Source organism: Hippoglossus stenolepis, chromosome 15 (genome assembly GCF_022539355.2).
Source record: "Hippoglossus stenolepis isolate QCI-W04-F060 chromosome 15, HSTE1.2, whole genome shotgun sequence".
Classification (NCBI taxonomy): Eukaryota; Metazoa; Chordata; class Actinopteri; order Pleuronectiformes; family Pleuronectidae; genus Hippoglossus; species Hippoglossus stenolepis.
The window spans coordinates 9016524-9029611 of record NC_061497.1 but is presented as its reverse complement, the minus strand read 5'-3'; the positions used below and the strand labels follow the sequence as shown (position 1 = coordinate 9029611).

Here is a 13088-nt window from a genome sequence, read left to right as displayed (position 1 = left end):
AGAGAAGCTTGTTAAATCTATACATCACATGTATTGAGTGAAAATCTCTCGACTTCAACTGCACGTGTCAACCGTCTACAGATTGGGTCTCTAGCCACAAGGGGGCGCTATTGGTTCTATTATGTCCCATGTGAGCCATGTTGAACGACAGTATGTCACATGTAGTCCTGATCATACTTTCCTTTTACTCAGTCTGAGGTGAGGATCTCATGTTTTGGGGTTGACTGTTACATGTAGAATTACTGAGTTGAACTGTCAGTTAGTATTAAGATTCATGGTGTGTGGTATTAATTAGCAGAAAGTGCACCCTTTTCCTACAAATGATCAGTTACTTGCACAAGACTAATATGTCCAATGCCTAATACAATAACTGCTCTTCTTTCATCTGTTTAATGGCTCTGCAAATATCAGCCTATCACACAAAGTGGTTTAGTTGCGCAGGTCCAACCCAAAACCTCTTAGCATTTACTCTTTGTTTGACTTGTCAGTCACACGCAATTAAGTCAGATCAACACGAGATAATAAATGATGAGGTGACGACAGGCGGACTTCACAAACAACACTTACTGAGGATGAGTGCTAAAATCTGTTAATAAATGCACATTAGATCAATTAATCTGTCATTACATGCTCTATTTATGTTTTGTGATGACTGAATGAGGATTTTTATTGATGCAGGCAGAGGGGCTCAGTGGCTATTTTCACACGTTTGAAGGTGGAATTAGTGATCAGACATATAATTGGGCAAGAAACACAATCATAACACAGGGAAATAAATGTTCAAGTTTAAGTGTGCAAAATAATTATAGTAGGCATGTAGCACACTACTTATCTTCCTGATTATAGTACTCGTTTTTGCACATTTTGCACCAATGCAGAAAATTGCATTGCTTTATATTATCCTTGGATATGTGATAAAACAAATCTTTAAATTAATGCGCAGTAGATAAACGTATCTAAATGAATGCTCCATTTATGTTTTGTGATGATTGAATGATTTGTTTTGATGCAGACAGTGGATCAAACGCTATTTTTATATATGTACGGTGGAATTAGTAATAAAATATATAATTGAGCAAGATACACAACACATACAATACATCACATGACACAGGATTATAAATATGAAAGTTGGAGTGTGCAAAAATGTTACTCATGCAACTTGTTCGTTTTTTCTGATTTTGTTATTCATTTTTACTCATTTTGCCCAAAATGCAAAAATAGTCCTTCAATATTTGTTACCAGATCAATGGGTCATGTTTGAGAACAGAGATCAGAGTTGGTTTTCCATTTAGGGAGCAGGGCTGGTCTCCGGGGGACCCTCCGTCAAAGTGTGTCCACCGGCTGGAGACGTGGCAGAGCCTCCGGTCATATGATTGTAGTTCATGCTCGAACCCCACCCCGGTACTGCCCACCGTGCAAACACTTGAATAATGTCGTGATTTCCCCGCGATCAAACATGTGCCAGCGGCTCAAAGTGCTGCCAAATGTTCCCTGCGCGTCTCAGCACAATCGCGGCTCCTGAATTTAGTGGCGGGCGACGACCACCCAAAACAGAGCCATTTTTAGACGTTTACTGCTGACGTTTACACGGGCTTCAAATAGCTTCCGTTTTACACTGGTAGTGATTGGACTGCTCTCTACTTACCCACTGAGCTAATGCACTGAGCTGAGCGAGTCTCCACACTTCAATGGAGGATCAGCCCAGAGATCGGGCACAAGACAGACACTACCAGCAGCGCGGGGAGGACAGACACTCGACCCATCGCACAGCCGCTCTGAAAAATGATCAGAGCCACTTCCAGCGCCAGCATCAGGAAACGCAGACGAAGAAAACAGGTCGGGCCATCCTGGGGGGAAAAAGTTAGCTAACGCTTGCTAGCCTCTGTCGGCTAATGTCAACGAGCCGACTAGCATTTTTTGCTAGTCAGTAATGTGGGCACCCATCATTGTTGAAGGCTTGGCTCTCTTGCTAGCTTTTAATTCAAACTACAAACTGTTGGCTGGAGTAATCGGGGAAACATGAGTGTGGAGTAGCGGGCTGGTTAGCCTGGTAGCTAGCCGCTGTCGGAGGAGAAACCCGCCGTCAGGTTAGATTCTCGGCTGACGTTGCGTGACAGTTGTCGCTGGTGGTGGTTTGACATATCGGGGATTGACCTTGTGCGCCGGTTTCACCATCCATCTTTCTTTTAGCTAACGCGGCTAAATCGCTCCATAAACCCACTGGGTCACCGTGTGGTGAAAACGCAGAACCTGCTGTGTACACACGGGGAGTTGTCTCCAGCAGTAGCCGAAGACTTGCCCATCTCAGCCCGTGTCCACTTTAGGAAAACGAGCCGGCTCCACTGGAATGTTCTGAGCTTCCATTTCCTGTCGGCCATGTTAGAATATCCCTGCTAGCTCATGCTACCATCACCCGGCTAGTGAGGCTCTTTTATTCGCCAAAGCACAAAGCTGTGCGGTGTTCGCATGTGGTGGCGGTGTGTTCGAGTACTTGTATTTGCTGGTGTTGGACGGTTACCTTCTGTCATGAGCGGCTAGTGTAGCCAGGGCGTGTTAATGTCAGACGAGCCGATGCTAAGTTGACGTTAGCCTCCTCTGACAGGCCTGTTGCATGTTGACCAGTCTACGTGCAGCCACGCAGCCGCTTGACCATGAGCACAAAGCCCCGATTTTACTGCAGCAGGAAACGATCTGTAACGGTGATTATGCTCTCTGCTGCGCGAACACATTAGCATGTACATAGACGAGAAGCTGCCTCTTTGTGTTAAAGCGAAGTGAGGCTGTATGCAGAAGCCTGTCTGTGCTGCTGTGGCCCACAGACATGAGGGGAATCCCACGTTGACACAGCAGTTCCATGTCTGTGTGCCAGTGCACAGACCTATTTATGGTTCACTGCCAGACCGACATGTATTTATAAGTGCTGCTGTGAGGATCTGCACCCTGCAACTACTGTTCTTTTGTGTCATATCGCAATTGTCAAGAAAGCTAATCAGCCAACAGGCCAGTGTGCATGGACAGTTCTAAACCACATCACATCTCCTTCACTCGTTTAACACAACAAGCTCCCAGCTCATCTCTGGATGAGTTGGGAGCATAGTCAGTTTATAATTACACTACAATCGATGGTTTGGATTTACGTTTTCATTTAACCCTGCAAGCATAATCTGGAAATTGCATGAATATTTTTGTATTGTCACCTTATTGGTATAAAGGTTCTGTGGCCGAAAGAGCTCAAGGCACTGCAAATTAAGAAAACACATGCAAATGGGAAAAAGTTCCTAACATTTCCAGTGTCGTTTTCTTAATTTGCAGTGCATTTCTGTATTTGCATTTGTTCTGACTTTTTCGCAGCACACGTGTCGTCAAATTGATGTTTTCTTAATTTGCACGTGTTTCTTCTTTTTGCATGGGTTTTCTTAATTTGCAGTGCGTTGGGCTCTCTCGGTCACTGTATATGTATATGAGTGTCGTGTTAGCTTGATAAAAGTATCTTAACCATTTTTAGGTCTTGCAACTTTAAGGGACCATAATTTTCATTATTTCATAATAAATTATTTTCTGAATATTGGGTGGAGTGCCCCAAAGTTGTTTAAAATCGTTCCTTAAACTGTAAGTGGAAAAGTTGGGGCAGCTTCTGCAAGGTAGTTTAACCAAGAAGTTGCGGTGTTCTATCATCCATCATTTCAGCATAAACTGATTTTGTTTCCCATTTCAGGCAATAAAAAAGTAAACATCGGTGACGCGGAGGGGGAGAAGATTACACATCTGTCTGATACTGTTGGTATGTCACACCCCCCCAACAGCAATGGTAACAGATACATCAGCGGTGCAAATGTGAAGCAGAAGTCGACGCAAAAGCTGTACACAACTGTCCCAAAATTGAGCAGCAAAGGGTTGGACCATAAGAAGAATATGGACCTTAAAAATGACAAGGCCTTGGATTTGAATCATCACGAGGGCCAACCTTTGGATAAGAAAGACTCTTTGTTGCTTCAGAATGGCGTTGCAAACTGTGGCTTAATTACAAATGGCTATTCGACCAAGGACAATGATGGAAGCGGTTCAGAAGGTGGATATACTACTCCGAAGAAACGCAAGGCCAGATGTAACAATGCCAAGAACACTGATAATGTGATAAAAGACAAGGAGAAAGACATGCAGCAGGGCGACACTACGCAGGAGTCTGGGGAATTTGATTTCGAGACAACTGAGAAGGGAGTGGCTTCTAGACTTGATGGCTTTAGAGCCGCCCACAAAGTAGAAGCTCAGTCAGCAGCGAGACGCGCCGCTGTGTCCGAGGCTTCAGTGGGTGAATCTCAGAGGAAAAGCTCTGACGGCAAAACAGTCAGCACGTTTGGTAAAAAGAGCGAGGACAGGCACAAGGCCAAGCTTTCCTCACCTTCAAAAGAGGACTCCTGGACTTTATTCAAGCCCCCTCCAGTATTTCCTGTGGACAATAGCAGTGCTAAAATTGTTCCCAAGATCAGTTATGCAAGTAAAGTAAAAGAGAACCTCAACAAAGTAGCTCAAGGTGGAGGAGAGGCACTGCCTCCTCCCGTTAGACTGTCACAGGTCCCTATGTCTGCTTTGAAAACTATCACCTCATCTAGCTTTACTAATGGTCCTGTTTCTGGAAATGGAAACGGCTGCCCATCAGTGGGTACCTTCTTTGCTCCTGCTGCTAGTAGTATCCCACCAGCCCAAACTATCCCAAGTGGCGAGAATGTAGCATCTCCTTTAGAAAGTAACTGTAGCTCTACAACCAGTCCTGTAGATGGAGAAGCATATGAGCTTAGAAAGTGTACTCTTTTAATTTACCCTTTAAATATGCAACCTGTGCTCCCTAGTGCTCGTCACCTTGACCCACCGGCTGCTCAGACAAATCAGAAAGCCTTGGGAGACATCTTCCAGAATCAGTGGGGGCTTTCCTTCATCAACGAGCCCAACTTGGGGCCAGACGGAGGGAGTGGGCAGGTGCCCGCAGAGGACAAGGCAACTGTGGTCACACCTCAAATCGAGCGTCAGGCCAGTGCAGCCAAGGTTGCCCAGCCCTGCTTTGACATTAGCCCATCCTTCTTAGAGCCCGGCACTTTGGCTCAAGACCCCGAGAAAAGGACTTGTGCCCCTTGCAATGTGTCTAATGCTTGTTTTCCTGCTTGTGTGACGAGCGACGAGGAGAACAAGTTGCAGCCATGTGGCCAGGAAAAGACAAAACCCGAGGCCAAGGGTGCAGGTTCTGCTGCGCCAGCCCCCGGTAAAGACAATGGTGCTAAGCCTGCACAGGGCCAGCTAACCACTTTGCTGTTTGGCTCCTCTAAAGAACAGGCCCACTCTAAAGACATTGGCAGGAGGTCTTGCTGGGGGCCCTTTGACATTAAAGCTGCTGTCACTTATCACACTAAAGGTAACTTTTACGATCTACTCTATTCATTTATCTTACTATTAAACGTTGTAATCCTTATTCATGAGGTGGTTATTGGTGGTAAAAGCTAGTGTGGTTTAGTACGACATCAAACACGACCTGAGCAGCTATTTTGTCAGGCAGAAGAGCAGATGGTTTAACTTTTTACTGTGAAGCAAAACAAACTTGCATCGTAGAGTAAATAAGTCGCTCAATAAGTGCAGTCGGATTTCATGCTGATAAAGCACAAATGGTTTTGAATGGCAGCAGAGAAGTGCAACGGCAGTTGGTTACCTCCTCCACTTCTCTGTGGCTGTTCCCACTTGTTTCTCCTTTGCCCAACATAAATTTAAAATGATCCATTCACAGAAAAAGATACTTGAAGATGAAGATAAAATTTTTTTTTTACATTTTTGTTTGGCAGACGATCAAGATAAAACAAAGAGAAATTAACATTGGCTAGCCACACCCAATCCCTCACCACCCCCCAAACCTAAACATGAACAGTCGTGTTATTAAAGCTAACCTTGGTGACAAATATTATTATTATTACGTCTTATTTATGACTAATTGAGAGAGAACCACAAAGAATGAGGATGATATTGATGAGATAAATGTACAAACCACAACACAGGATCGTTTGCTGCATTGTTTCCTTTGAAGGAAGTTTGAATCCAGCTCATAAATGGTGGCCACTAACATTTACAATGAAAACTAAGATATCCGGGGTTAATTAAATAATTTACATACATTGAGTGGCTATTGCCTAAAAAATGCAGCCGTATCAAAAACAAGTAATTGAATTATGAAAGGATTATAACTTTAACCACTGTCCTGTGACCTGAGAGGATTGGATAAACATAAAATGAACAAAAGATTAAATCAAGAAATGTAAATAAATTTGGCTTCATACAATTGTTTTTGATGAGATCAGTATTAGACGTTTATGACCAGTTGATGCTGAAATAATTTCCTTTTTCTTTTCCCTCAACAGAAATGGAATCCATTTTCAACTTGCAAAAACAAGGTAATTTAAACCTGTTGGTCTGACCTTTTTAAGAATGTTTAGCACTTTGTTTTCGGTTTTGTCGAAAAGAATAGGATTGAGAAATATAAGAACATTAAAAAGTTTGACATGTCTGTAAAGAGCATGCAGATGGCTGTAGATCACGGAATTCTCATAACAGTAAATCCCTGAAAGACCAGAGGACACAATTGTTTTATTACTAAACGGCAAACAAAGAACCCAAGGTAATCACACTGCTGTAGTTACTGAGCGTGACACACGGCTGTTGGATGATCCTGCAAACTGTGTGTTGATGTCCTCACAGACGTGAAATAAGGGATATTGGAGTCTTTGTTTGCCAAATGTACACAAGCTCCAATTAAATCGTTTGTTATTAATACAAGAGCTGAGTTTTGTTTGTGTTGGATATTTTGACACTGTCTGTGATTTTGAAATTGGTAAATTTTCTTTATGTTAGTAAGTCCGAGAACTTATATAATGTAATATAATGACCTAACGTTTTGCTTCCTGTCTTTCCCCTCGGCTGCAGATCCAAAAAGAGTAGTGGTTTATGATGAAACCAAGGATGGACCTGATCAGTGAGGTAGACTTTCTCTTCTGGGTGCTGCAGTTATCTACCTTGGAAATCATAAATCCTCTTGGATAGATAAAGTGACAACTGTGAAAACATTGATCGTTTAGCATGACACATTTTCCTTGGAATCTCGGGCGGAAAAACAGACTCTTTCTTTTGTGGGTATCAGACAAACAAACAAACACACACAGACAAACACTCTGGAGGGACGTTAAAGGAGCTGATCGGTGCCTCTCCAACATGATGAATGGACACAAGCATCTTGAAGCTGTTTGTCTCATGGCTCTTTAAGGAAGATGTTCAGGAGTTCAACAAAGGAAGGTGTCCAGGACGGCGCCTCCCTTAGCCTTTATCCTGTCGAACTGCGGCAGCCGCCAGTCTGACTGTGGGATGCCTCAGTCATTTTATTCTTTCTTCACGCGTTCAAATGAGTTCATTGTAGATATGTTAGACGTTATACATACACATCCGTGTGCAAGCTTGAATTCATTGTGAACGAAAAGGAAAACACACTTTGCAAAGAATGCCTTGAAGTTGTGGAGCAAGAATCGTGGGAGTCCCGTTAAACTGTAAGTTCAGTGACAGCTCGTAGGTGAGGCCCCATCCAGGAAGGGAGAACCTTGTCTTAAAATCCTTTACGGGGAAGTTAAGAGCCCAGAAAATAAACGCTTGCTCTTTTTCTTTCTTTTATACTGTTTGGTCTGACGTAACATGAGTGTTATCTGCACTGCAGTATGATCCCTGAGCACAGGTACAAAAAGTGCCCAAGTTGAAGTAAAAGTCTAGCCCCTTCATTTCACTGTTTATTACAGGTTTTACTAAAGATTAAAATATAAACCGGTCTCCATCAAAGACGAAACCTTTTTTTTTTTTATCTTTGAGCTTCTCGTACATTTCATGTAGATTGTTATCAGGTCAGTGCAGACTGTTCTTAAATTCAGACTCGTATACCTGATTATATGTGCAGTCTCAGTTTAGGAATAAACTGGTTGACGAACTGTAAAGTGAGAAACATTTCTTCCAACAAAGTCTCCTGCGTTTTGTGCTGTTTGTTCAGCAGCAAGACTCAGGATATCCATACACATGATTTTTGCCTGTTTCTGTCTAGTTCAGCTCTCGTCAAAGGAACACGTGTTGAATTTTATGACTTGGGAATTTTGTTTATGTTTCCCTGACTCAGCGTTTTGTCTTTACTTTTCAGTCTTATGGCATTGTATTTCTTGCATGTTTACTGGTGGAAATGAATGAGTCAGAGGTCACTGTTCATCGCCACACTAAGATTACAGTAACACAACAACAATCGCAATACTAATCTAGGTTCCCCCTCGACTAGCCACTTTGTCGAACCGTGTTGAAATGTGAAGATACGTTGTACTATTATGTTTTACTGTAGATAACCTTTGCAAACCAGTGTGCAATAACCCCCATGTGAACCATTCATACAAGCAATGTGTGATATGGGTTGTATGGAGCTAACAAAAATCACCACCCAAGATTCTGCTGTGGCCTGCAGTTCAAAAATGTTCAAGGTGCATTTTCATTTTATTGTACAAGTGATTTTTTTTTTTTCTATTCTTTTCTGCAAAAGAGCTCATGTTGAAAGATCTAATTATGTCTATGGAGCCCAAATTTGCTACCAGCTAACTGGCCAGCTGTGACATCTCTTTCCATCACCCTCTCCAGATCAGGATTGGTTTATTCTACACAACGAAAGGAACCGTGCAGGTTTCTTAGCTCTAGAAGACATGATTTGGTTAATGTGTGGATTAATAGCACTTTATGTACACTAATTGCTTTTATCTTTTAATTACTAGAGAGATCTATATGTACTGACAAGAAATACTCCTTGAAAGAATGGCTTTGGGCTGTTACCTTAAAAAAACAAAACCAAGTTGATAAATACAGAATTATTAAATGTAACTCAGGTAGTGTTGATAAAGCCATGACTATGTTAAATATTTTTTTTTCTTTTGCCAAATGGCCCGTTGTGTTATGTTCTCATAATTGGAACATGTATGAATTGGAGTCCGGCTATATAGAGTCTCATGTGATGTTGTGACAAAACATCAAAAACGACCTTTTTGAGGCAAACTCGGCATGCACGGTGCTGTCATCGATCATTGTGGGCTCTAAAAATGTTCTGTTCCCCTTTAAAGAAGAAAAAATAAGCACATTGCTCCATGCGCTGTTTTAACGTACACTAGTCTGTAACCTTGATGGTTTGTTTTCTTCCTCGTGTTCATAGTGAAGCACCTCTTGATTTGTATGATCGCTGAACATCAGTGGTGGGGTGTTTTTTTTTTGTAGTGGGGGAAATGCAACATGGGAAATTAGCCTCTGGAGTACACTTCTTCCCACTGTGTCCTGATTAGGCAGCGGCGCAGTTTATACCTGTGTGCCGAGAGAAAGTCATAACTGCAGCCGTTGTTTCTTTTTGTTTTTGTACAAGTTGACATTTAACTTCCATGTCTAATCGCAGTCAGCTCTCTGGTATTTAAAATGCTTTGTTTAAGGCTTCCACTGTATAGCGTGTGATGGATGAGTATTATCAGATGCTGCCCCCTGAATGAGATCTGGCTGATGAGGACGCCGAGGTGTTTGACAATTAGCATTTAGGCTTTATGTTTTTTGTGCTTGTGGAGATTGACATTTAATCTGGCATGAAGTCACGCAAAATGATTTCAATTTAATTTCCTCTGATTGCCCATAATCCACAGACAGTGATATAATCAGGTTACCATAATGCCAAATTGTTCAGTGGACATTGATGCATCTATAGGCTTCTAAATGTAAAACAGGGTGATCGAAATGAGTCGTACGTGATGTTACTGTAGTCTTAACGATGAATTACTATTTTTTTTTCCCCTTCTCTTTCTAAACGTTTTTGTTTTCTCGAGAGGATCGCCCTGCGACAGAGAAATCAGAGAATCTCTCGTCCTCCTGCCCCAAGGCTCCTCCTATTCTCAAGCACTTATTATACAGCAAAAAGGCTATGTCGAATATGCATTTATAAGAGATAGAACTATTAGCGTTGTAGCCTGCAAACCAAAAACAGGTTGTGGAAGCGGAGTAGATGTGTTAATCAGTGATGTGGATGGAGGGGGTGACTGATGAGTGACTGACTGAAAGAGCCTGGTGCATGTGTGGAGCTCCGACTCTCGCCCCCCCCCTCAGGACGTGCAATCACCTCAAGGACGCTGAAGCGGGCGTCCCGGTTGTGAGTGGCGAGTTTGGCCTCGTTGTTTCATGGTTGTGTGCATAGCGAGTTCTTCCTATTATATGCAAGTTCCTCATATATTTTTAACCCCCTGCCCCCCTTCCATCCCCTCCTGCTGTTTCATGTTCAGGTGCCTGTGTGAAAATTAAAAGTACTTTTACAGCAATTTTGATTGTTTAAAATCTGCTTCCAGCATATATCCGTGCCATTTTTTTCTTCTTTTTCTGTAACATTTGCAATGCTGTTTTAAGTTTTCTCACAGCTAATCCCAATTTTTTTTTTTTTCAAGTGACATGGACGCAGCTGAAAGCGATGAGCAGTTGTGTGTGTGTGTGTGTGTGTGCGTGTTGTAGGTTTTGAAATTGTCATGGCTTGTGTTCAGAACTGTGTGACCTAAAGCCAAAATCAGTTTAGAATGGGACGGATGACAGCCGCTCGCTGGTTTGTGCTCATGCCAGTCTATTGTCATTAAGTTCATGTCTGAAGTAGCACATAATTCATATGAACTGATTTAACAAATTAACGTTTCAACATGTTTTTTTTTAGCTATTACCTAATTTATCCATAGATGCACAAGTAGGATGAGACTAAAAGGAATAAATGACACAGAAAATCAAGATGTCTCATGTTATTGATGAGTTTTAGATGATTTAGTTATTGATTAAGACTGACCTATCCCCCCCCCAACCCCATAGCACCAGTGTTAATATATTTGAAGTTTTTATACAAATTAATGCATTTCTTCAGATAGTTGTGATGGAGTGACGAGAATTGAAACACACTGCATCCCAGAGTTGCTCTTTTAATATATTTTTATTCGTTAGTGTTGTTGATCATGTTGTGAGGAGGGGGATGAGGTATTAACGTGCATTTCAACAAGCTCTGGATCTGCTTTCGCCAAAGGTACACTACTCAGATATTCAGCTACTGGACGGCAAATGTTGTTGTTAATGATGTCATAACCAGCTCCCTGACATCGTGAGGAGGAGTCACTACTGTAGCAGCTGAATGTCACTTTGAGCGCGTTGTTATACGGAGTGAGAGGAGAAATCTCCAACGGATAAAACAAATACCGAAAGTGCTGCTTCTTCATCCAGTAATCAGTCGTCTGTAATGGGAAATGCTGGACTTGGTGTTTGTGCTCGACTTAAAAACTGTCCCTCCTTTAAACTGTCGTTGCCTGTTGTGGAACTGTTTTTCTTTTAGTTTATTTTTTCTTTGTTGTTTTCATTCAGTGACACCTTGAGAGGTACAGTGTTTCTGATCCCACACGTGGACAGTAAACTCGGCCAACGTGTCTTTTCTGAGAGGGGTGACATGTTGTGCCGACTCATCTTTTTGTTTTCTTTCTCTGTCATCTCAAATGGCTGTCGTGCTTTTTCTTTCTTTCTGTTTTGTCTGCTCCTCCTTTACTCACATCTGCACCTCTTGTACCCCTAAACTAAGAGGCAATAGCATTTCATTTTCAGATGTCTTACAGGTCGACCTTCTAAGTGAGCAGTATGATTATTTAAATTCTTTTTGTTTGAATTTAACAGAAATGTCACATTACATTGTTCTTTTTTTTTAAGCATGATAATAACAATCAAATTCCAAACAATGTAACAGAGTCAATAAAAAAAAGAAAACTCCAGTGTTCACAATTTTAGTTTCCATTAAAATGTCAAATTTTCATGAAGAATTCAGTGTGTCGTGTTTCTGTTTCTCTGATGTGTTAACAGTGCTGCTCCTGATCCCGTTTGCAAAGGACATCATCTTTATCACGTGTACTGATACAAATATGCTCATATTCACCAGTTCAATTTACAGTACATTGACTTTTGCTGATTTAGTTCAAGTTGGTTGAAAAATTCAGATTTTTAGAACCAGAATTATTTGTAACAGTTCATTAAAATTATTGAATTATAACTCATGTAAGCAATCTTCATATTTTATAAGTTTAGTCAGTTATTAAGTCCTAACCTTAATTCTCAAACCACTGGTGGTGTAATAAATATTCCATTGCAAATAAATTAGTTTCAAGTACTTTTGAAATACATCTTTTTTTCTGGAAAGGGTGCAAATAATCCCAGATTTCATATTAAAGTTGGACAGTCACAGTAAAGCACAAAGCTCCATCAAGGCCCAACAGTTCCCTTAAATTCTCCACCAAATTGCCCACACAGAAATCCGTTCCCTACATATGCATGATTTTCTTTCCATCGGTATCTATTTTGTTATTACCTGTGAAGTCTGTAAAACTCAAATATCTTGATCCGTGTCCCACCTTCCACCAAAGTTTTATGGAAATTCATTCAGTAGTTTTTGCATCATCCTGCTGACGGACAAATGAAACATCCAACAAAAGGACTGAGGTGAAAACATAACCTCCTCTGTGGAGGTTCTCCGCACAAAAAACACAGAAAACCTCAGGGGCATTTGTGACCTTAAATTCAGCCTTCCCATTAATCTCTGTTAAATATGAAACTGTGAAATCTAGAGTCTCTAAAGAACAGCTCACTTTTCATATGGATTTCTATAACATCTTGATTTTTTGTTTGGCTGCAAGCGTCCACCTCACTGGGGGAAATGTGTGAGTGGGTGATGCAGGGATTTCACTGCTTTGGTGATTCATGATAATCTGGAGTAAACAATAAAATCCCAGTGACAATAATCCCAAATCTGAGTCAGCGATTCAATGCACGTCTGCTTTTTGCAGACGAGTTGAAAGTCCCTGTCTGTTCATTAAGAACAACATTAGCTGAAGCCATGTGGTCATAATGAGCTCAGTTTGATCTACAGGCCTCTGGGAGCTGCTGCATCATCATCACTGAGCACAGAGAGTTGTTCAATGATGCCCCCTTGTGGAGGATTCGTGCACATTGAC

General features: G+C 41.5%; 1 protein-coding gene across 1 annotated transcript; it reads left to right on the top strand.

The window, feature by feature from the left end:
• The first annotated feature begins 1390 nt into the window (after positions 1-1390).
• nufip2 (nuclear FMR1 interacting protein 2) lies at positions 1391-11903 on the top strand. Its single transcript, XM_035179479.2, has 4 exons — positions 1391-1839; positions 3719-5407; positions 6399-6431; positions 6961-11903. Exons 1-4 carry the CDS (start codon positions 1692-1694, stop codon positions 7011-7013), a joined length of 1923 nt encoding a protein of 640 aa, XP_035035370.1. The 5' UTR covers positions 1391-1691; the 3' UTR covers positions 7014-11903.
• Positions 11904-13088: the final 1185 nt, after the last annotated feature.

Excerpts from the sequence above, each read along its gene's own strand:
- nufip2 (XM_035179479.2), top strand. The coding sequence starts at position 1,692 with ATGGAGGATCAGCCCAGAGATCGGGCACAAGACAGACACTACCAGCAG. Across the intron at positions 5,408-6,398 it reads TGTCACTTATCACACTAAAG|AAATGGAATCCATTTTCAAC; the intron begins GTAACTTTTACG and ends TTCCCTCAACAG. Across the intron at positions 6,432-6,960 it reads TTTCAACTTGCAAAAACAAG|ATCCAAAAAGAGTAGTGGTT; the intron begins GTAATTTAAACC and ends CCTCGGCTGCAG.